The 22328-nt window shown below is 40.7% G+C and overlaps 1 protein-coding gene across 18 annotated transcripts in view; it reads right to left on the bottom strand.

Annotated features, from left to right (window-relative positions):
* Positions 1–22328, bottom strand: part of ARHGAP26 (Rho GTPase activating protein 26) — a 419433-nt gene that overhangs the window by 66447 nt on the left and 330658 nt on the right. For 17 of the 18 annotated variants that reach the window (XR_013379692.1, XR_013379693.1, XM_077897670.1 and 14 more), the window contains 2 exons: positions 22104–22242; positions 6865–7018 (listed from right to left, as the gene is read on the bottom strand). Coding sequence is in view for 16 of the 18 variants with exons in the window: in XM_077897670.1 (XP_077753796.1) it covers positions 6865–7018; positions 22104–22242 (293 nt within the window). In the remaining 2 variants the exon portion in view is untranslated. Of the gene's footprint in view, positions 1–137; positions 242–6864; positions 7019–22103; positions 22243–22328 lie in introns of all 18 variants that reach the window. The other variant, XM_077897679.1, reaches the window with a different exon arrangement.

Raw genomic sequence — 22328 nt, 5'->3', positions numbered from 1 at the left:
AATTAACTTATTCACAGTGCTAAACGTATGAAACAACAAAAGATGATCTCATTTAATCTTCCCAATACCTTTTTGAGCAGATATAATTCCTGTTTTATAGATAGGGAAATTGAGGTAGAGGAACTAAAGTAACTCACCTCCTTCCCCTCCAAATCAGTACTTCCTCTCATCTAAAGTTTTCTCTGCAGAATTTCCCATCACAACAGCTGATATATACACACTGATGTACCTCCTGTCTCCACTAGGGCATAAAACCACGGAGAAAAGACATTCTCAATTCTTTATCCCTGGACCTTCTACACTCGGGATTATGCCGAGTCCACAGAAAGTGTTCAAACAGTATTTGTTGAATGAATGTTGACTAAATTAAGTAAAACACAAGTGAAATTTTGGAGAGACCTCTCAAGTTTTCCCCATATTTCATCTGAGAGCAACTGAATCAGATTCAGAAGCCAACAGTACTTCAGAGAAACAACGCTGCCTGGAAGCAGGCCTTGTTTATCCTCTGAATTCCAGGGACTGTTCTCTCACTCCTTACTGGCCACTAAGAGGTAGAGGACGGTTGACTCTGGCATAATTTGAAGGCATTTGGCATGCACACATCTTTTAGGTCACCAGAAATAACTTGGAAATGCGTGTGTGTGTATGTGTGTGTACACATGTGTGATGTGTGTGTTAAGCAGAAAGGACAAGAAAAATTAGTTTTACTTATAAGGCTACTGCAGTGAGTTAGGTTTTTAGGGGTGGGGACCACTCAGGCAGGGAGAGCTCCAAGCTTGGGTTCCTCTCAAGGCTGGAATCATCCTCCATCCTCCTACCATGCTTTCCATTTTAACAAGCCCCTCCATCCCTACCCCAGAAGTCTGAAGAAACTTTTTTTTTTCACCTAGTTTTTAACTTGAGGGAATTACTGCAGTATTTCATGTCTCTACCGGGATGTCCCCTAACTTCTTTCCTAGCATTTGTTTACTTCCTCCTTAAAAATCACTATCTTCCAGAAAGGTGGTGGCAGAAGGCCAACATCGTTGGTCACTATGAGGAGAGAGTGACTTTTATTTTGTCAGTCTTTTTTTTTTTTGTATTTTTTTTTATTGGCGTTCGATTTGCCAACATATAGTATAACACCCAGTGCTCATCTTGTCAAGTGCCCCCATCAGTGCCCATCACCCAGTCCCCCCATCCCCCCCCACCCACCTCCCCTTCCACTACCCCTCGTTCGTTTCCCAGAGTTAGGAGTCTCTTGTGTTTTGTCACCCTCTCTGATTTTTCCCACTCATTTTCTCTCCTTTCCCTTATAACCCCTTTGTAAGCACCCTTTGAACCACCTCCGTGGTTAGAGACAGGTCAGTCCCACTTCTTTTGGCACTGGGAATGGGGGATGGGCATGCTCAGGGCTGAGCACTGGCACCAGCTCGATGCCAGAAGTGAAACCTCAGCTTTCCTGCTTTCTATGCCAGTGTCTGAGCTATCTTTCTGATTACCTCAGTCATTAACTATGGGTTTTGTTTTGCTTCATAACTTCTCAGAATCTCACTTATGTGTCATTTTCTTTCCAAGAAGATTCTGAAAATTGACAGGCTAGTCTCCATGCTGTCACTCCCCATAGTGAGACCCTTTTCTACCTTTCTACCTGACCCAGGCAACCCGGCACCCTCCCAAGGTGGTTTGAGGACTCTGAGGTCACAAAAACAGAGGCCTGTGTCATTTAACTATTGCTAAATCAACTAATCCATACTCAGTGGCTTCAAAAAACACGATGTATTATTTCTCATTCATCTGTGGGTTGAATGGCAGCTTTACTATCAATCCTTCCCAGACTCACTCACATGGCTGCATTCAACAGTCTGGTGGCCTGGGGTTGGGCATGGCTGGGACAGCTGGACTTCTCTCTCCAATGGTCTTGCATGCTAAAGGAGGCTAGACTGGACTTTTTACATGGTGGCTGGATTCCAGGAAGATACGACGGGAAACTGCAAGGCCTTGGTGGCCTGGGCTTGGATGTTACACATGGTATCATTTGTATCACATTCTATGGGCCAAATCAAGGCAGAGGATAAAGGCCAGCCTAGATCCAAGGACTTCACCTCTTCATGGGTGCTGCAAAGATTCTTTGGCCTATTTTACCTATCACAGGCCTATAGCTAGGAGATACGAAGTACAGCAGGCCAGTTGTGAGAAGATAGCTACCATGGAGAACATCATCTGTTACTAAGTAACACATGAATTTAGGGTGGCCAAATCTTCTAACTTTTCAAAAGAAGTTAGAAATTTAGATTTTTTTTAAAAAATGTATTAATAGACCCAATTTTTTATTGCACCTCTAGGTGTATAGAAAAAGTGCTCAAAGTAACAGAGTAAGTGCAAAAAATAACTCAGAGTTTCCATATAACCTCTCCCTACTGCCTAAATTCCCCTGTAATTAACATCTTTCATTAGTAAGGTACATTTATTAGTAATATTAGTTACATTAACTAATAACATTAGTTATATTAGGGCTCACTCTGTGTTCCATTGGTTTTCCAGGTTTTGACAAATGCTTATCAAAGATACAACTGGTATCTACTATTACAGTATCATACAGAATAGTATCATTGCCCTAAAAATCCCGTGTCCACCTATTCACCCCTCCTGCCCACTCATCTTTTTACTGACTCTATAGTTTTGTCCTTTCCAGATTGCCACACAGTTGGTATCATAACACACTGCAGCATTTTCAGTGCCTTCTTTCACTTATTAATCTGAATTCAAGCCTCATTCAGGTCTTTTCCTGACTTCATAGTTTTCTTCTTCTTATCATCAGATTATATTCCATTGTCTGGAGGTACCACAGTTTGTTGATCCATCTTGTTTGTGTCCAAGTTTGGGCAACAACAAATAAAACTGCTATAAATATTGGTGGGCCGGTTTTTGTGTGACCTTAAGTTTTCAACTCATTTGAGTGAACACCTAGGAGCATGTCTGCTGGACTGTGTTGTATGAGAAATCTATGTTTATTTTTATAAGAAACTGCCAAATTGTCTTTCAAAAGGGTGTCTCGTTTTTCACTCCCACCAGAAATGCATAAGGGTTCCTGTTGCTCCACATCTTTACAGCACTTGGTGGTGTCACTGTTTTTGATTTCAGGCATTCTAATAGGTATATGGAGAGATCTCATTGTTTTAATTTGCAATTCCCTAATCACATAAGATGTTGAGCATCATTTCATAGGCTAATTTGCATCTTAATGTCTTCCTTGGTAAGGTGTCTGCCCAGATCTTTTGCCCAGTTTTTAATTGGATTGCTTACATATTACTGAATTTTAAGAGTTCTTTGGATATTTTGGACACTGATCTTTTATCAGATTGTGTTTTGTAAATATTTTCTCCTATTCTGGGTTTGGCTTTTCTTTCTCTTAATACTGTCTTTCATAGAGTGTAATTTTTTAACCTAAATGAAGTTCAATTTACAAAGTTTTTCTTTCATGGGTTATGTACATAGTTATTGTCAAACCCAAGGTCACCTAAATTTTCTTTCTCTAGATGGTCTTCTAGAAATTTCAGGTTTGCATTTTACATTTCAGTCTATAATCCATTTCGAGTTAATATTTTGAAAGGTGTCAAATCTTTATCTAGATTTTTTTTTTTGCATATGGATGTCTAATTGTTCCAGCACAAAAGGTTGGTTTATGCTTTTAAAAAGGGTGGGGGGCACCTAGCTGGCTCAGTTGGTGAAGCATGCAGCTCTTGATCTTGAGGTTGTGAATTCAAGCCACACAATGGGTATGGAGACTGCTTAAATAAATTAAATAAATAAATATACAAAGGTTGGTTTATTATTATTATTTTTTGGTGGTAGTGGTAGGGGAGGATGGAAGTTCCTCCTCTACCAACATACATGTCCATAGGCTGTTTTTCTCCATCCTCATTCCCCTTACCTGCAATGAGCTTCATCCATCCATCCATATTAATCTGTATAATCCTACCTAACACCAACTTCACATTTTATCTATCCACTTGTTCCAATACTCTGACTGGTGCATGTACTCAACATGATCAGTTAACAGTTGGTGAACTCTAAAACCACTTATGAGCTATAAATCCCATTTAGCACTGCCATATACCACTGTCCTTCCTCCTTAGCCAGAGTGTAAACTCTTGGCAAGGCCAGGAATCTTCCTGTTCTCATTTACCCGATAGCTTAGCATAGGTCTGGGCACAAAACAGGTTAGCAATATTTGCTGACAATTTTAGACTACCTGGACTTTGGTCCTGACTTACCAAGCGTCCTTTGATCTTCAAGAGAGATGGCTACACTTTAGGAAGTCTAGCTAAGGATCTGCCAAAGACATAAACCCTGCAGCTTTGCCCTGCCATGGTCAGAAGGGTGCATCTCTAATTTTGATGCCTAATTTAGTGTTATGCCTACACAAATAATAAGACGGCCCTGATCTCCTTGGAGAATTAGGAAAGATTTACCAATGAGACAGCAAAATATGGTCTCTAAAGTAACCAAAGGATGCTGAGTCACAAAGCATGTTCCTTTCATTATGACTGTTACATGGTCATAATGACCGTTCCAGTCATTATGAAAACAATGAGAAACAAATGAATGAAAAAAAAAAAAAGAAGAACGAAGAGTTTCTGGTGACTTGTTCCCCACCTTATGCCTAATTAATAAAGTAATGGTAATCCCCCACCCTCTTTGCTTTCTGTTTTCATCTGCATCATTAAGTGTTCCCATTCAAGGATCTCTGTATACTTCGAAATGAACACTCACAGAGGGAATGAAAGGGTCCAGAACTGAGGTTGAGACCCCCGTCGTCTCTGCTGGTTGTGACTGAGCCCAATCACCATGGCATACTATGCTGTCAGACTTCTCCGAGTTAGTTTTCTCCAGGACAGTACTGTAGCTTCTATTCACCAGGATTACCTAACTTCTGTTCATTGTACACTCAAGCAAACTGCAGGCAGAAAAAATGAGGGAAGCACAAACTTGGATATTCACTGCCTTGGGTTTCAGAAACATCAGTGAACCTGCCACAGAGCTTACAGGGTCTTTGGTGTGGCCCTCACTTAGGACCGTGGCCACTTCTGGTGTCATTGCCAATATTAGCACTGCTTCCACCTCAGGAACATCTTTGAGCTCAAGACTCATAGATACCAGTCAGGTATTCACTCAGCCTGGAAGGACAGCAGACTTGTTGGAAACATCCACAATCTTGCCTCTTACTTTCCTTGAAAGTCAAATGAAGTACAATTATTCCTAGCATCACTCTCCCTTTCCTGGGAAAGCCCCCAAATTCTGTAGCAGGCAAGGAACAGTCCCTTGGATGGTGTGGGCAGAGTGACCTCCAGTGTTTTATGTAAAGCAAATCACATCTAGACAACTGAAAAATAAAAATCCCAAGTTCCCTCCTCTAGAACCTGTTTAAAAGACATTGCCCCCTTAAGCACTTAGCTGCTTATGCAGCGTCTTTAGACATACTGTATTCAGTGGTGACTCAGGGGGCTCCCACCTGCTAAAAACAAAGATTAAAGACCACTAAAGGTACTGCTGGCTAAGATCAGGGGACAGTAAGAAACCTGGGCTAGAAATTCAACCCTGCTCATGCTGAGCAACAAATAACATGAGTAACTGACAGGTACAGAAGTTTAAACAAAATGGGGGATTAAAAGATTAAAAAGAGAGAGAGAAAAAAAAGAAATCAGAATCTCCTTCAAGTCGAGGAAAGCAGGCATAAGAGTGCTTGACAAAGCCTCACTGCCCATAAGGTGAGCCCATAAGTTTTCCCAGCAGATGATTTCATCTTATGCTGTTTCATTTGCAGTAGAAGTACTCCTTAAGTCCATTTTAGAGTCTTTTCCCCCTGAGCCTTAATACCCCTTAGTCTCTGGTCCCATTTTGCAGATCTGTAAATATCTTACAGAGATAGAATGGGAGGGTGCAACCATGCAAGCAGGGCATGGAGACAGGCAGGGAAAGGTTCTGCTATGCTGGTGTCTCACCAGGCACAACTGCCCTGAAGGCCATCTGTGGCTGAACCCTGACCTATTTTCACGAGAAAAAGGCAAAGTCAACTCTGTTCCTTCTGAGTCTTATACAACCATAGCCTGAGAGCCCAGCTGTTCTGGTCATGGCCTCACATACTTTCTGCAAAGGCTCTAGTTGACAAGATTTATGTGGTGGTCTGAAGAAGCATGCTAAGCAGTGTGGGAGGAAACCACAAGGGAGGACTTTCTGGCTCTAGCACAGTAGAACTAGTTTCTGTGGAAGACAGGACAAGCAGCCCCAAAACTGCCTGTTTCAGCTATGGGTGTTTACCACCCAAGGGTGAAGCAATAAAGGTTCTTCTCTTTTATAGTCCCTGGTATGTGATCACAGTCATGCTAAGGGTCTGAGGATCTGAGGACTCAAAGGGCTACTGGAGGGCTCTTCTTTCTAGAAGTGGACACTGAGGTAGCACTGGACATATTTCACATCATCAGGGAGAAAGGAAACCAAGACAACATAAATGAGTGGAAACAGACTTGGCTACTGATCTACTGAGTTACTACAGTGCCTGGATGTTTTATATAACTGAAAGAAATCACTTTTCATGCCCAGCAGCCAGCACAATCAATAGCCATCACCAAAGCCATCTCAGCAGGATGGTAAATCAAACATCATCAAGGCTAAGAAGCAGTATGTTAAGAATAATGATTCCCCTCTGAGATGATGATGCTTAAAAAAAATCTATAACAAACTAGCCAAGCTCCACATTTAGGAAGAAGGTTAAAATCATGTTCACGGGACAATGCTCAAAATCAGATGGGGCCAGAGCACCAATCCAGGGCAGGATGGCTGAGCAAGGGCCACCTGTGGCAGGCAGCCGGGCATCATACTTACAGTGATTTGGGCCGGGCAGGTTTGAGCACATCCAGGTCCGGGTCACTGGAGTTCATGTTGGGCTGTAAGCTGCTGCTGGAATTAAGGATGCTATTTGCATTTGATGAGACGACAGATTCCAAACTGGAATTGATGATGCTGTTTCTTTGTTCCTCTGGGGAAAAACAAGGCCACAAGTCCCATATTACTTTTATTTCATCGAGATAGTTTGTTTTGACATGTACAAAAACCTACCAGTAGTGAGACTGGATTGAGATCTCACAAAGCTATGAAGAAGACATAGGAAAAGATAAGATTTACAGGTGGGAAATGATGAGGAAAGGAAGGGGAATAGGTGACTTGCGAGTGTGGAGCAAACCTCGCTCTGCTCAGCCTGATAGGACAGACCAGACATTTTCCTGAGTGGCCTTACCACTGCACCATAAATTGTGTGTCAACTTTTGACTGGTAGCTGAGCAGAACACAGAGCAGCCTTCATTGCGCACTTCTGTTCAACCAGATCCTCTTGGTTTCTGTGACATTCATCTTTTATTCTAAGACTCCTGCCCCCAATATGGTCTTAATTGCCAGGGCCATGTCCTACCTCCAATTCTATAGCACCTCACTATAAAATATTTACTACTTGGCCATTAACATCCTTAGGACTCTGCAGTCTACATTCCTGACCACTGCCAAGACAAACCCTCCTGGGTTGCCTCAAGCTCCCTATATTTGATGTCTAGCTTCACATTAATTCTTTGATTAATAGATCTGTAAGGGTACAGACTAGTCTGCACATAAAAAACCAAGTCTATGGTCCATGCAGTCATATTAGTGGTTGGAGAGTATTACTAAGCCGGGAGGGAGGAAACCTGAGTTCTTTTAAAGGCTCCACCCCTGCCTGGCTCAGTGGCCTCAAGCAATTTTCACTCTGTTTCTTGTATAATCCATCTATAAAATGGGGAGAATGAGAACTGCCTTGCACAGCTCAAGGAGTTCATGAGTATCAAGTGGGATCATATGCAAGAATGCATTCTGTAAACTTCAGAACACTGTTCAAAGACAAGAACTTTGTTTCTTCCCATCTTTAAAAACTTGGAACCACGTGAAGAAAACATTTTTAGGATAATTTAGCTAAATGGCACAGGCACCACTGCTGTAGCGAAATATCAGAGACTTAGAATGTCCTTCCCGTCCCACATACCCTAATGAAATCAGCGAACGCTCTGGACAATCAGTTCATTTATCAGGAAACAGCCTATGTGGGTTAATCTCCATTGGACCTTTGAAACGAGCCAGAGGCATACCATGTCCCTAAGAAGACAGACTGGACTCACTGACAGAGTGGTTTAGAGGCTGACATTTGAACTCAGGTCTCTTCAGGCAATAAAGATGGTGACATGATAAAAAATACTTTTCCATTAGCACTAGTCATGGGCATAAAAATTTATCACACTCATGGGATGATATTAGAGTAATCTTTACATTTAATTACAAACACAAACACACAAACACTCCTAATATCTTGGTAAAATCCTAATGCCATGTTTAAAACCCTATAGAAGGGTCAAAAAATCCAAGAGGCTATTGGGAGATTTCTGAACTTTAAGCAGATTTTGAAAAAAGTAGATTATTCACTTGATTCCTGAGATTTAGAACTATTCACATTTCAAGAGCTTAAGTTCCAAACAGAAACAACAACAAAGAAAGAGAAACCAAAAAAATTACAATGCACCAATATGTAGGAGGACTAACAGGGCCTTTGAATGGGAACTTGCTATCAGGAAGAAAAACAACTCTAAAATTACATAATTAGGGGATCACTGAGAAAATGATATGCCACTTATCAGTATGAATTAGTAAAAATGAAACTTTCCTTTGCACAAAATACTCATGTCAAGATTTCTGAAAAAGACTGAGAAGCCCAAGACCACCATATATAAAAGGGCACAAAACATGATACTTCTCTGGGGTTTAATGGAGACAACTTCTGGCTTCACAGGGAAGGAGAGACAAATAGTTTTTTTTTTTTTTTTTTTAGTTTCATAATTCTAGTTTGGGGCCAACTTTGCATGATGTAATTCTCTGAATTCACAGGAAACTTAAGAGTATAACCAGAGCTCATATTTCTCCTGAGTCTATTTATGTGCCCTTAAGCGGGCTATGATTCTATAAATTAAAAACAATACCTTGCTAAAAATATATTAGTTTTTCTAAAATATTATTGGGACTTTTTTCCTGCCTTACTATCCTTTAGAAAAAGGGTTTCTGAGATGAAAGTTTCTTCAATTTTCATCTACTTGATGAATGCTTATTGAGTGCCTATTGAGTACCAAACACATTCCTAGACAGTGAACCTCCCTACACTAATTCATAGGTATTTTATTCAGATATAATATTTATTAGTAACTTGCACATACTTATTTGTTCATATGTCTACTTTCCTCGGTAGATTAGGAGCAACCTAAGATTGAACATTGGACAGATAAAACTTTGAAATCACAACTTAAAAAAATTAGATAAAGATGTTTTTCTAATCTCATATAAGAATCTGATTCTATAATTGGGACTTAGATAAATTTTTTGAGAACACATCTTCTGTTATAGTAGTACAGACTGCATCCTCCATGAGCTAATAAGACTAAAGACTGCTGCATGTGGAAACTGACATTTGTCTGAAATGAACCCACATGAGAACGAGGACTGGTTGGACAATGAGAACCCAACTCTGTCTGGGCTAGAAAAGCCATAAAAATTAAATGGGTGGCTACCCCTAAATTGAAATCAAGGATTTTTAGTATTTCACTCAATGAAGGTCACTAGAATTCTTTTTGGGAAAATAAATCCTTTTTGAAATTCTATTTTGACTTATATTTTAGGTATTGAGGGCCTTAAACATATGGCAAAACCTTTAACAAAATGATAACAGAAGCAAAAGATCAAGGAAAGGAGTCCTTTTTTCAAGATGAAAATACACAAAAAAACTTAATCATAAAACTTCACAGTACTGTAGTCAAAATAGCCAAATATGCATCTAAAGAATCAGAATCTTTACTGATATGCCTCAGTGGGCCATATGACAAGGAAATCCAAAAACCTGGCACTCTCGGGCTGTAAGACCACTACCATTTTATTGGACGTGAGACTTCAGACAGTGATACCAAGAGCTTCTAGATGGATAGATTTCGGAGCTGAAATGCTGACAATCCCTATTGAGGGTGAGCAGGACAGTGAGAGTCATTCCAGAGAAGAGGTAGAGAGTAAAATTAACAGCAAGTCAAATGTTTTACTGGTATGGCAAACTCTACCAAAACAAATTCTAAAGCATTTGGCATGAGTCAAGAAAAAAAGAGAACACAATTCAGTAATGTCACTCCAAATAGGGGGATCTTTGTCAGGTGGGCAACTGAGTACTCTCCCAAACAGAAAAACATAATGAGAACAGGCAGCCTAAAAGACTAGTTTAAAAAAAAATTAATTAACCAAATTGTTCCAATACCAGACCTGGACTTCTTAGAGACACTGATGATTCAAACCAGCTCTGGCATCCTCATTAGAAGATATAAGAGAAACTGATGACAATTATATTGCTGAAAAAAAGGAAATTATAGGCTAGGCGACTGAAAAAGAAAAACAACAACAGTTATGAGTCAAAGCAAAAGGATCACGGAGAACCATTTAAATGACCAAAAGAAAAAGAATGCCTACGACGCGGGAGTATTCCTAAACTGGATGGTCAGTGGGGTTGCTTGCCTTCTTCAAACCTGTTTGTCAACAAGAATCTCTCTTCGTTTTAGTCACAGAAGACGACAGCTCAGAAGCAAAGAAAGGATAAAATAAATCCCTGCCTCCAAATGTAAACATGTCTGGGTGAGTGCCGAATGTTTTCATGAACATAGTTTCTATGAAGAGTGATAAAGCAGATGTGGTCCTAGTGCTGAGAAATGGAAGCTACTCCGGGCAGGGACACATACCCATACAGAACACCTCAGGCATCTGTTACGGTGACCTGTGAGGTGGGCAGCAGTCACATGTTCCTGGCACCTGGCCCATGCTTAATGCACACTAAAGCTTCACGGATGGTTACAAGATAAACAAGAAATATAAGGTGACAATGAACAATCAAAATGTATTCTACTAGCACAGAAAGAGACAGTTCCAAGTGACTGAATTTTCCAGGTGCTTCAGACAGGGACCACTAATGTCCTTGAAACCAAAGTAATGGTTACAGTGGGCAGAGTCTGTGTTTTCTGTACAAATCAGGAGTGGAAAAATATGACTATGCAACCAAATCACTGCAACTAAAAAAAGAAAGCCACAGAATAATTTTGGTGATATTGTCCTTGTTCTGGGGGTTGCCATGGAAATCTGGGAGCTAAGCAACTTCACTTTCCATATTTGCCAAGTGACTCCTGCTCTCTCAAATTCAATCTCTCCCGTTCCCCACACCCCCTCCATACAAAAGGTAGGGAGGGTCTCTGGTTATCACAGAACCCAGAGATGGGACCAGGAATGCACATGTAGAACCAAACCAAATTCACGTGTCTCGGCAAGCCTCAACACTCGGGCCCGCTGAACACACAGAGTGGGAGGATAAATAGGAAACACAGACTTGCCACGTCACTTTGGGGGAGGTTTCCCACCACACATGGATGCCCATCAGAATACGAGCTAACATCATTTTTTCATGGTGTCTGAGACTAGCTGTCAAAAAGAGAGAAGAGAAATATTCTTTAATAGCAGCTCATGATACCTCACAGAACTCTAAGGAGGAAACACACTCTTTACATGATCAAACAAGGAGGAAAGGGAGTTACCAGACTGGTGGAAGTTCTGCAAAGACACTGGCTTTCGACAAAAAAATATTCAAACACAAGCAAAATACCCAGAGGCTTTCCCTTGCTGTGGTAGGAAGAGAGGTGTACTTTCTCCTGCTTATTAAAGTTTTGCAATGAAGTCTGTAATGTATCATCCTGACAAGATAGGATGATAATAGTATGGCAGCTTAATGAATTTTGCAATAAAAAATGATGAGTGCACAGCAATTTCTGAGTTTACCATCACAGGGAAACACCCAAGTACATGAGACGCTTGGAATCAGACTTTCTGAAGCAATTTTCTTCTTCTGTAGTTTTTTGTTGCTGGTAATAGCGGCATGCCAAGTCACACTAAAATCTGAGGTGGTATGATTTCATGTTGACCCAGTGTCAGTCCCTATGATAAAAATAATCTTAAAAAGCAGTTTGTGCAATGTGTTTGGGCACATAAAAACAGTTTGGGCAATGTTTCAAAACCAAGTCTTAAAAAAAAAGTTTGGGCAAGGATGGACTAAAGAGTGAATTGATAAGTAAAAAATGTGGTCAATCTGTTGTTTTGACCATAGGACATACTACTTGATATTACAACTTGTGGCAGGTTGTCTTCAACAAAAACTACCAATTTTGCTCCTATGTGGAGTGACTGACTTATTTCCTACTCATGGTGCTCATAATAACCCTTCTCTCTGCAAAGAGAAAAAATGTCAATAAAACTGGATTTCAAGGGAAAAGGGGGGGAAACACTGCAGCTGGCCCAGGATTGAAACAATTCACAGGAAAGAGGCATGGAGGTACAATGGAGAAGCCCACCCCTGAAACAACACCATTTCAAAAACCACAATGTAGAAATGATCCTCTGCATAATGGCTGAACAGGGAGTTGAATGATCAGAGGTATATAGACACTCTACTATTTATGACATAGCTTTTTTTCCCAGCTGAGAACTTTCTTTGGAGTAGGGATGTTCGTCCTTCAATCTCTGGTTCCCAGGTAAGTGAGACCGCTTATATTATTGCTCATTAGAAAAAAAAATTATATATTTACTTATTTAAAGCCTATCTCAAAATAGGCTTGAGACAGTAAGCAAAATATGTGGGTAGGTAGTTTGCTTTTAATAATGTAAAAATTAGTCAATACATAATAAACATGCAGTCTTCTCTAATTTAGAAAGTACAGGAAAGCATATATATATTCTATATGTATTTTGTTGTGTAAATGTCCAGTTGTTTTTCTATACATAGAAATATACATATATTTTCTTTTAACAAAATGGTATAACACCATAACTAATATTGAGTTACCTGCTTTGTTAGCTCAGTGATAAAGCCAGACACATAAGACCGTAACATGCTTTTTTTCATTTAATGATCTACCTTGAACTTTTTTCTTGCCATTAGGTTTCCAGGGCATGATTTCTTAAATGGCCACATCAACTTTGTGGTTTTCACCTATACATGGTAACTAAGCATAATTAAGCCAAGAGCCACATTACACCTTAGAGTCCACGCGACAGTAAGAATCCAGGTGGACAAAGGTGTCACCTGCTGAAACAACACAACAGGTGTGTCCACAGCACCCAGGAGCTGCAGAAGCAAAACCTAAGAACAGGCCATGCTGCAACTTTGAGTGCTTGGAGAAAGGCATTATATAAGCCTTTGAATAATAGTATGAAGTCCCAGTTATTTTTCAACAAGGAGGATTCAAATGAGAAGTATATGAACTGAATTCTTAACCTCTTACTGGGTCTGTCTGGGAGAGAGTCCAGGATGAATTAAATGAACTAAACAAATTACTGCAAGCTTATAATTCCAGCAACTAGTTAGCATGATCCATGTAAAACAGAGCCCAAGAATCTCTTCCCATCCCACAGCTCCACCAATGCTGTATAACTCATCCCAGCTGCTGATGTAGCTGAATTCAAGCATCAAATCAGCTTTCTGGGGCTGTCTGGGGCTAGGGTGACACTGCATTCCCCCTATATATGGGCCTCTTCTTTAGAATCTGCAGGATCCAGAGAGGGACTATTTCCTTAGTGAAATGTAATATAAAACTAGAGTCTCAAAAAAAAAACAAAAACAAAAACAAAAACAAAAAACAAAACAAAAAAAAACTAGAGTCTCATGATAATCATCACAATTGTAGCTAACATTAATTAGGTGCTTACTATGTTCTAGGGCGAGTAACAAATACTTGACATGCACCTGCCCTAGCTCACTTACTCATGCTAACTGCCCTCCAAGGAAGCTGTTACTAGTGATCAATTTTACAGATGAGCAAATGGAGGTTGAGAAAGGGAAAGTAATGCACTCCAGGTCTCAGGGCTGCTAGGTGAGAGATGGCACTGAAACAATGCAGTCTGAGTATAGAACCTCTGCTTTCAACCACCACACCAGGTTGCCACAAACCTCATCAGAGTTGTGAGAGATGTTCTGGTAGTGACAGAAATGAACAATCTTGACTGTTTGCCCCTCCTCCCCAAGCCTGTGTGTCTCTCACTTAACCTAGCATCAGCATCATCAGAGTGTTTTTAAAAATACAGATGCCAGGGTGCCTGGGTAGCTCAGTTGGTTAAGCATCTGACTCTTGATTTTGGCACAGGTCATGATCTCAGGGTTGTGAGATTGAGTTCCATATCCAGCTCCATGCTCAGTGCAGAGTTAGCTTGAGAGAGAGTCTCTCTCTTTCCCTCTGCCTTTCCCCCTGGCTCTGTCTCTCTTTCAAATAAATAAATAAATCTTAAAAAAAAAAAAAAAGACAATGAGATGTCTTTGTAGGTGTTATACTGTATGTTGGCAAATTGAATTTAAATAAAATAAAAAAAAAATACAGATGCCTGAGCTCAAGTCAAGACCTCCTGATTCAGAATGTACCAGGGAGAAGGAGGAAACCAGGCATTTGTATTTTTTAACAAGCTCCTTACATGATTCAAATGCATACTAAGTCTAAGAACTACTGTTCCAAGAAACATGTTTCAACACCTTGGTATAAGTACTAAAACTGTGAGACAAAAATCAGTGATAAAGGTTACCTTGTAATCTCTAGAAGAACTTAATTTTTTTTTTTTTTTTTAAAGCAGGCTCCATGTAGAAATGTCCAGCATGGTGCATGGGGCTTGAACTCACAACTCTGAGATCAAGACCTGAGCTGAGATCAAGAGTTGGATGCTTAACCAACTGAGCCACCCAGAGGCCCCTCTTGGAAGAACTTTAAAAGGCACAAAACCTGGTTGCTGGTCCCCTCTAATCCTTTTGGCTCTACCTACTACAGTTGTAGTAGGAAAAAGTACAGCTTCTATGTCAGTCCCTTTCAATTAGATATACCACTCTCATTTCTGCTATATGTTGTATCTGTGTAGCAACTTGCAGATGAAACGGAATTTCCCTTGCTATCATTCATCTGGCAGCATAGTTGAAAAACCCTGTTCCATCTGTTTTGAGGTGATCATAAATGAGAGTGACTATCTTGGACCAGCAAATTAAAGGTACTACTGAATGCATAATGCTCTCTACATACCTGGTGCTAGATTTGGAGGGGCTGCTGCCTGCTGGTGTGCATATTGAGGAAGCCATTAAAGATGGTTCAAGTGCCCCCATGGCACCACTGGACACTAGGACAGATGGCTTTTATTGCTTCTGTAAGTCAGTCTAACAAGATTTTCACTTCCGTGGCTGAAGAACTGACAAAGGCACACTTTTGGACACAATGTGGCATGGGGGAGGGACATCACCTGGGTACAAATTCCTTCCCAGCCCTTCACCTGACTCTACTTGTCTGTGAAATAGAGATAGTGAGAACCCACCTCACTGAGTGATGGTGAGGTGTGAGAATGAAGATAATGTGTTTAGGCTGCTTGGCATGTTAGGTGAGGTACAATAATTTTAATTTTTATTGCTGTTCTTACTGAATGAGGTTCAGATCTAACTTGGTCTCGAGGTTCTTTCTCAATGCATTCATTTATCATTCCACATCAGCCCCCTGACCCCCGTCTCTTAACAGGCAGCTCCTAGCTCAATGAAAACTTAAGCTCCAGGTACATAAGCAAAACTGGAAACATTTTCCCTTAGAATTAAGGTTGGCTTTGCAAGCTAGGTCACAAAAGCACACAGAACCACATCTCCTTGAGAACAACCTCACAAGTTGAAACCAGAAGGCAGAGTAATCATTGGCTAATAGTACAGCTATGAGGTCAAAACAACTGGGTTCAAATCTACTTTGTTGCTGTGTGATCCTGAGTACATTATTTAATATGAATTTTTATTTTTTTTCCATGGTTCCAAATGGGGACAGAACCAATGTCATGTAATTATGAAAATTAAGGGAGTAGTTGCTATGCACAGTGCTTAGCATTAGAAACCACTTGATAAATTATGGAGCCATATATGTTAAACATACATTAACAAAAAATTGATTTCTACGGGAGAATGTTTTCTAAGTACAATTTGGAAACAGATCTTTCCACAATATTTGGTTCTAGAGACAAGAGCTACCTTCTGTTACTCATACTAAGACTATTCCATGTTCCTTCTGAGGGGCATCACCAATACCCTTCTGTCTTTTGGATGAGACTATGACTCATTTCCTTTAGCATCTTACTCAAAATTCTACCTTTGAGAAAGCATTTATTTTTAATTAATTAATTAATTAATTAATTAATTTTTATTGGTGTTCAATTTGCCAACATATAGAATAACACCCAATGCTCATCCCATCAAGTGCCTCCCTCAGTGCCCGTCACCCAGTTACCCCCACCCCCCGCCCACCTCCCTTTCTACCACCCCTTGTTCGTTTTCCATAGTTAGGAGTCTCTCATGTTCTGTCTCCCTCTCTGGTATTGCCCACTCATTTTTTCTCCTTTCCCCTTATTCCCTTTCACTATTTTTTATATTCCCCAAATGAATGAGACCATATAATGTTTGTCCTTGTATACAGCTGGTTAAGCATTTCTTAACCAGCTATATACAACTTGGATATTGAGTCCCCTCCTCACTAAAATATTCAGCATATTCCAAATTGCATTTGTTGCTGTGATGCTTTTTAAACTCTGTATTTCCCCCCATAAATTCCTTTCTTCTTTTCCACAAAGTTTTAATCTCAGAGACTGATTCCATCTCATTCCTAGCCCCACTTCTACCATACACTGATTTGTCTGTGCAGAATCACATGATGCCTTGAGACTGACCAAAGTCCCAACAAGGAAAAAGCAGGAGACAGCATCTAGCTCCTCCTTCTGGGATGAGACCACTGTCATCATAAAGATGTCTTTACCTTTAGGGAAAGGGAAAATGCCCCTTGGAAAAGATTCCACTACTACCCATAGATTAAAGCTGAGGAATCTTAAGGAGGTACCTGGGATGCAACTCATCTCTTTACACAGAAGGAAAAACCCTTTTGGAAAACAAGACACACAACCAGGAGCATCAGCTATTATGCCATATGCTTCCATGAGCCCAAAGTGCAGGCACGAAGATAGAAGACCAAGCCTATTAATCTCCAAGGTGACTCTCAGGAGCTTCCTCTCCAGAAAGAGGGAGGCGACTGACAACCTGAGGCCAAGAGTGGTGGCACAGATTCATGTCAACAACAAAAGAATGGGCTCTGCTTCTGCACAAAGCGGGGGCACAGCAGAGGGGGAGAATAATGTGTGCTGATCATCAACAACTGGATGCCCCCAATGGAAGCACCCAAGTGAGCTATGGCTGGGAGTTTTTAGGTCCATTAAGCATCTCAACAGGGACTGAAGAGAGGGCTAACCCATAGAACACTGAGAAAATCCTCAACTCAAGTGCATCAGTGAGGAGAAAAGCACAACAGAACTCAAAAGAGATAGGGCAGCTGGAAATAAGAGGAAATAAGGTCCTGAAAAATATCATCCACCAAGTGTGAAGGCAGAGGAGGGGTATGTGGAAATGTACTTGTGTGTCCACACAAAAGCAATCCCTCTAGCAACATATTTGCTCTGTGGCAAGAACCTGGAGAAAGTTAAGGTCACATCAAACCTTGACAGGTGTCACAGGAACCAAAATGCACAACGTGGAAATTATGGGTGAACACAGTATGCATCCACAGTGACATAAGAGCTAACTAACTGATAATATCCGAACCCAACTCTGGTCCAAAGAAACTTGAGTTCATATATTCATATTAAGAGAAAGGAACTGAGTCACCTAAAAACTTAGAGCAAGATCTGTGGACCCTAAACCATGACATACATTTCACAAGTGGGGCCTAAGATGTCAGATGAACATTCTTTATCTTAATGGTTACATATTTATTTTAATGTGTATTAAAGAATAATATGGTGAGACCATCAAATTCATGTTATTAGAGATTTTACTGAGTGGGATGAGGCCATATAAAGAAGTGAGAGACTTTAATTTTTTCTCCATTTCAATAATCCAGCTTAGACTGAACATTTACTTCAAAAACTCAGAAGAATCATGTCAGATGAACATATCTGTACATAACAATGATAGCTGAACATGTAAAGAGAGAATGATCTGATATTATAGAGAAGAAATTCTCTTTCCATATAGCTAATGAGAACAGGATAACTAATATCGCAAAAACCACCGTCAAAGGAGATGACTGAGGCTACTGAGGTCAGAAGTGATACAAGTTTTCCATAAAATGGCTGGTACTAGACTTTGTGACAAACTGGGAAGGTTGACTTTTAGCCAGCATGTTCAAAGGACCAGAAACATCACAAGAAAAATTCTCAGAAAGATAATTTTTTTTCCCAGCTCAATATTCCCTTTGCTGGCGTTTTTACCCTATATTTAGGTTCCAAGGCTCACTTTTAGGATATATATCTAGAACCACTCTTCTAAATAGTCTTTGGAAACCTTACATATTCTCAGCAGCTCAAACTTATTCTGTCAAGCTTCTCCCAATGACTCAAATTCAAAATTCCACATTCTTCTCCTTTGTTTCCTACATCTAACACACTGCAAAATTAATTTTCATATTCCTTTTTTCCTCTCTGTTCCTCCTACAATCTGCTTTCTTTCAGATTCTGTCAAGAATTGGTAACATAATGTTGTAGGAAGACTGGAGGTTTGCAGACAGATAAACCTTGTTCTGAATCCACTGACTTCTGTTATAGGAGTCTGTAAAACAATTTCATCTTTCTAGACCTTAATTTTATCGTCTCTAATAAGTACCAAGCATAGCACAGTATTAAAAATGATCGTTGTGGATAGATGTGCTATCATCTCATTGGTGTGTAGATTGATTGATTGATTTAAAAAATGTGTATTGAGTGTCTACTGTAAACTAGAAACTATGTTATGCACTGGAGCTTTTGCAAATCAATTTAAAGAAACGCATTAAACAACAGCGTGTGAGTTATGTGGTTGTGGGCCAAAGAATGAATGAAGATTTATGCAAATGATTCAAGTTTGGGAAGTAACTGAGCTAAGTATTGAAAATTCCTTTAAACTGAAAAACATCATCCTATGGAAATACACAATTTTTTTTTACCCACAAATTACCCGCAGTATTTATTTATACTTTCATTCTATGGAGTATACTTGGTGAAGTGCTTTGATAAAGTAGCCTCTTTTTTTTTTTTTTTAAAGATTTATTTATTTATTCAGTCAGAGAGAGCGAGAGAGAGGCAGAGACACAGGCAGAGGGAGAAGCAGGCTCCATGCACCGGGAGCCCGATGCGGAACTCGATCCCGGGTCTCCAGGATCACACCCCGGGCTGCAGGCGGTGCTAAACCGCTGCGCCACCAGGGCTGCCCAGTAGCCTCTGTCTTAATCCACAGTCAAGATAGGAGAAAAGTTAAGTGTGTGAAAACATGACAGTGCCCTATTACCTGCTCATCTAACTATGAGAGGTGGCTGGTTACAACTTGGGGTGGGGTACCAGCAGAACCTTACAGCTCCTGGCCAGTCCACTCACCCTTCCTATGGTACTTTCCAACTCAGCTTAGGGATCATTCTAGTTCCTTGAGAAAAAAGGGATTTCCAAAACAAACTATAAAAAGACTGTGTATATGCCTACCTACATACTTTTCAATGAAAATGTTTCTTCTCTGAGAAAGGGAGGAAAGCTAAGCTCCCCTCAAATATCTGAAGTTCCAGTCCTGTTTCCAGGGAGGATTTCCTAACATTCAAGGGAAGACAGGCTGCTTCACTGTCTTTCTGTCTTCCATCCTTCTGTCCACTGTCTGCAGACAGAGACATCGGCAGCTCGTTCTGCAGCTTAGGTGTGTCTGTTCTCACACATGCATACCTTTCACCTCTACCTTGTGTGATCAAATTAATCTTGGCTCAAGAACTAACTGATTTTCTCCTAATCTCTCTCTCTTCTTTCTTACATGCACACAATATGTATATGCTTTGAAACCTATTCCAAAGCTGCTTCTGCTTCAACCTAAGTGTCACCAAACATTAGGTGGCCACAGCTCTCCTGGCAAGGTGAAAAACATATCACCCCATAGCCCAATGTTGTTCATGACAGATATGGGTGAGACCAGTCCTGTTCCAAGTGTTCCCTGCTACACTCAGAGGGGCCCAGGCCATGTGCAGACCAAATTAAGAATGACTCAAGCCACATATTTAAAAGTATAGGCTATCATTTGAAGAGAACTCAACCCCATAGGGGTCAAAGCCCTAAAACTGTGCATATCCTTTGACCTAGAAATTCTTCCAGAAATTTAGCTTAAGGAAATGATCAAGTCTGTGAATAGATTTAGCTACAATGATAGCAGTAGCTTTACTCATAAAAGCTAAATATCTGAAACAACCCAAATGGTGCTAAATTTACCAAGGTCTAGCCATTTTATGGGATAGTATGACATCTTGAAATGCAGTGCCATTTTGGGGGCGGCAATTATTTGTTTTCAGAATAATAATGAAGGCCATTACCTCGGATATAAAAATATCAGATAGAAATGCTTATCTGATAAAAAATGCTTTTTGTAAAAAAAAAAAAAAAAAGTTTTGTAACAAATAAAAAGATGCCAATCCACATATGCATTTTCTCTTCTCCTCAAGGCCAAGTGATTCATCCTTCTGATCTGTGTCTTTACTGTACCTCATAAAGGTTAACAACACCACCCCCTTATATCTATTGGGCATTTACTCTGCATTAGGTACCCTGTGAAGTGCTCTAATCCATACCACAACACTACAAGGTAGAAACTATTACCCATGTCTTCCAGAAGAGGAGACTGAGGCCCTGAGATGCTAGGTAACGTGCCCATGTCATGTGCTGCCAGAGCATGGCATACACAGAACTAGCAGCCAGGCAATCTGGTGCCAGGGCATGCTCTCAACTGTCACATGTTCTGCAGCCTCTGTGAATGGACACATCTGTCTGGGGGAGGTTATCACGGTGACCTACTGTTACCTATTCACTTGTCTACTCCCCTCACTCAGTTGTGAGCACCTTCAAGATAAGGTCCAATTTTTACATTCCCAGTCTCTCGAGGCAATGTGCAAATGTCATTTGTATGAAAAACTAGCCTTAGTGTTTGAACATCATTAAACAATAACTAGTAACAATAGCAGGCAGCAGCTCTCAGCTATCAGCCCTTGCCAAGTCTAAGACTTGTGCCAGATACTTAAATGTAAAATTTTATTTACTCCTTAACAAATACCTATGAGACAGGCACTATTATCCCCAGTTTACAGACAAGCAAACAGAGGCTGAGAGATGGTAAAAGGCTTTCCCATGTATTGCTGGCATGAGAACCCTGGTCTGACAGGCCTCCGAGCAGAGCTTGAGCCCTCAACTCCTACACTACACCACTCAGCTCTCTTATTATAGAAGCTGAAACAAGCCTGAATATTTTAGGGCCCATTCACCTGATAACTACAAAGAACTCCGTTCTGACATGAAAAAAAAGATTCAGTAAAACGCTGGTGATAACCTTGCTGTCTGGAACAAAGAGAGTGTTATTCTCTCCATTCATTCATTCATTCATTCATTCATTCATTCATTTCACACATTTATTAAGTGTCCACTCTATGCCAAGGTTCTGTGAGAAGTGGAGTTAGAAGGATGAGCAAAGAAAGGGCCTGGCCTCAGAGTCACATTCAAGTGGGATACGTGACTCTTACTAATAAGCATTTAATGACAAATAGAGAAAAAGAAACGGGTTCTGTGGGAACTGCTAACAAAAGAGGGGCCAAAGCAGCAATACTGGAGCCGAGCTCTGACTGTGCCACAGGAGGAAACAATGCTTAGCTGTTTGCCCAAAGGAGATACGGAAAAGAGAGTCCTAACAGCAAGTGGCCCTGGCCTTTCAATCTTCCTGTCTCACCAGGCTTACTCAGCAATCAAACTGGGGAGGTTACAGACACACACCATCCTCAAGAACACACAGGACAGCAGCAGATAGAGAGAGGCCAAAAGTGTGCCACCCTGAGCAGGTGGGAGGTGGTGGGGGCCATCCCTTGAACACCTGCCTAGCCCTGGGCAGTAGGACTCACGTTTCTCTGCTGACTGCATGGCGTGGAAGAGTGTCAGAGGCCTCTCACTGCAGGAAGGTGGCTTGGAGTCACTGCTCTTCTTCCGGGACAGGTGCAGCTGGGCATTGGTGAGAGGCATATCCGGCACAGTGTTAAATATCTGCAAGTGAAGTTTCAGAGAAGGGTTACATGTTGCTGTGAGTGGGGGAACAAGCGCAGGCCCCAACCAGCACAACTGAAACCTTT

Source organism: Canis aureus, chromosome 5 (assembly GCF_053574225.1).
Source record: "Canis aureus isolate CA01 chromosome 5, VMU_Caureus_v.1.0, whole genome shotgun sequence".
NCBI classification, from domain to species: domain Eukaryota; kingdom Metazoa; phylum Chordata; class Mammalia; order Carnivora; family Canidae; genus Canis; species Canis aureus.
The sequence above is the reverse complement of the archived record's forward strand: the minus strand, read 5'-3'. Positions and strand labels throughout refer to the sequence as shown.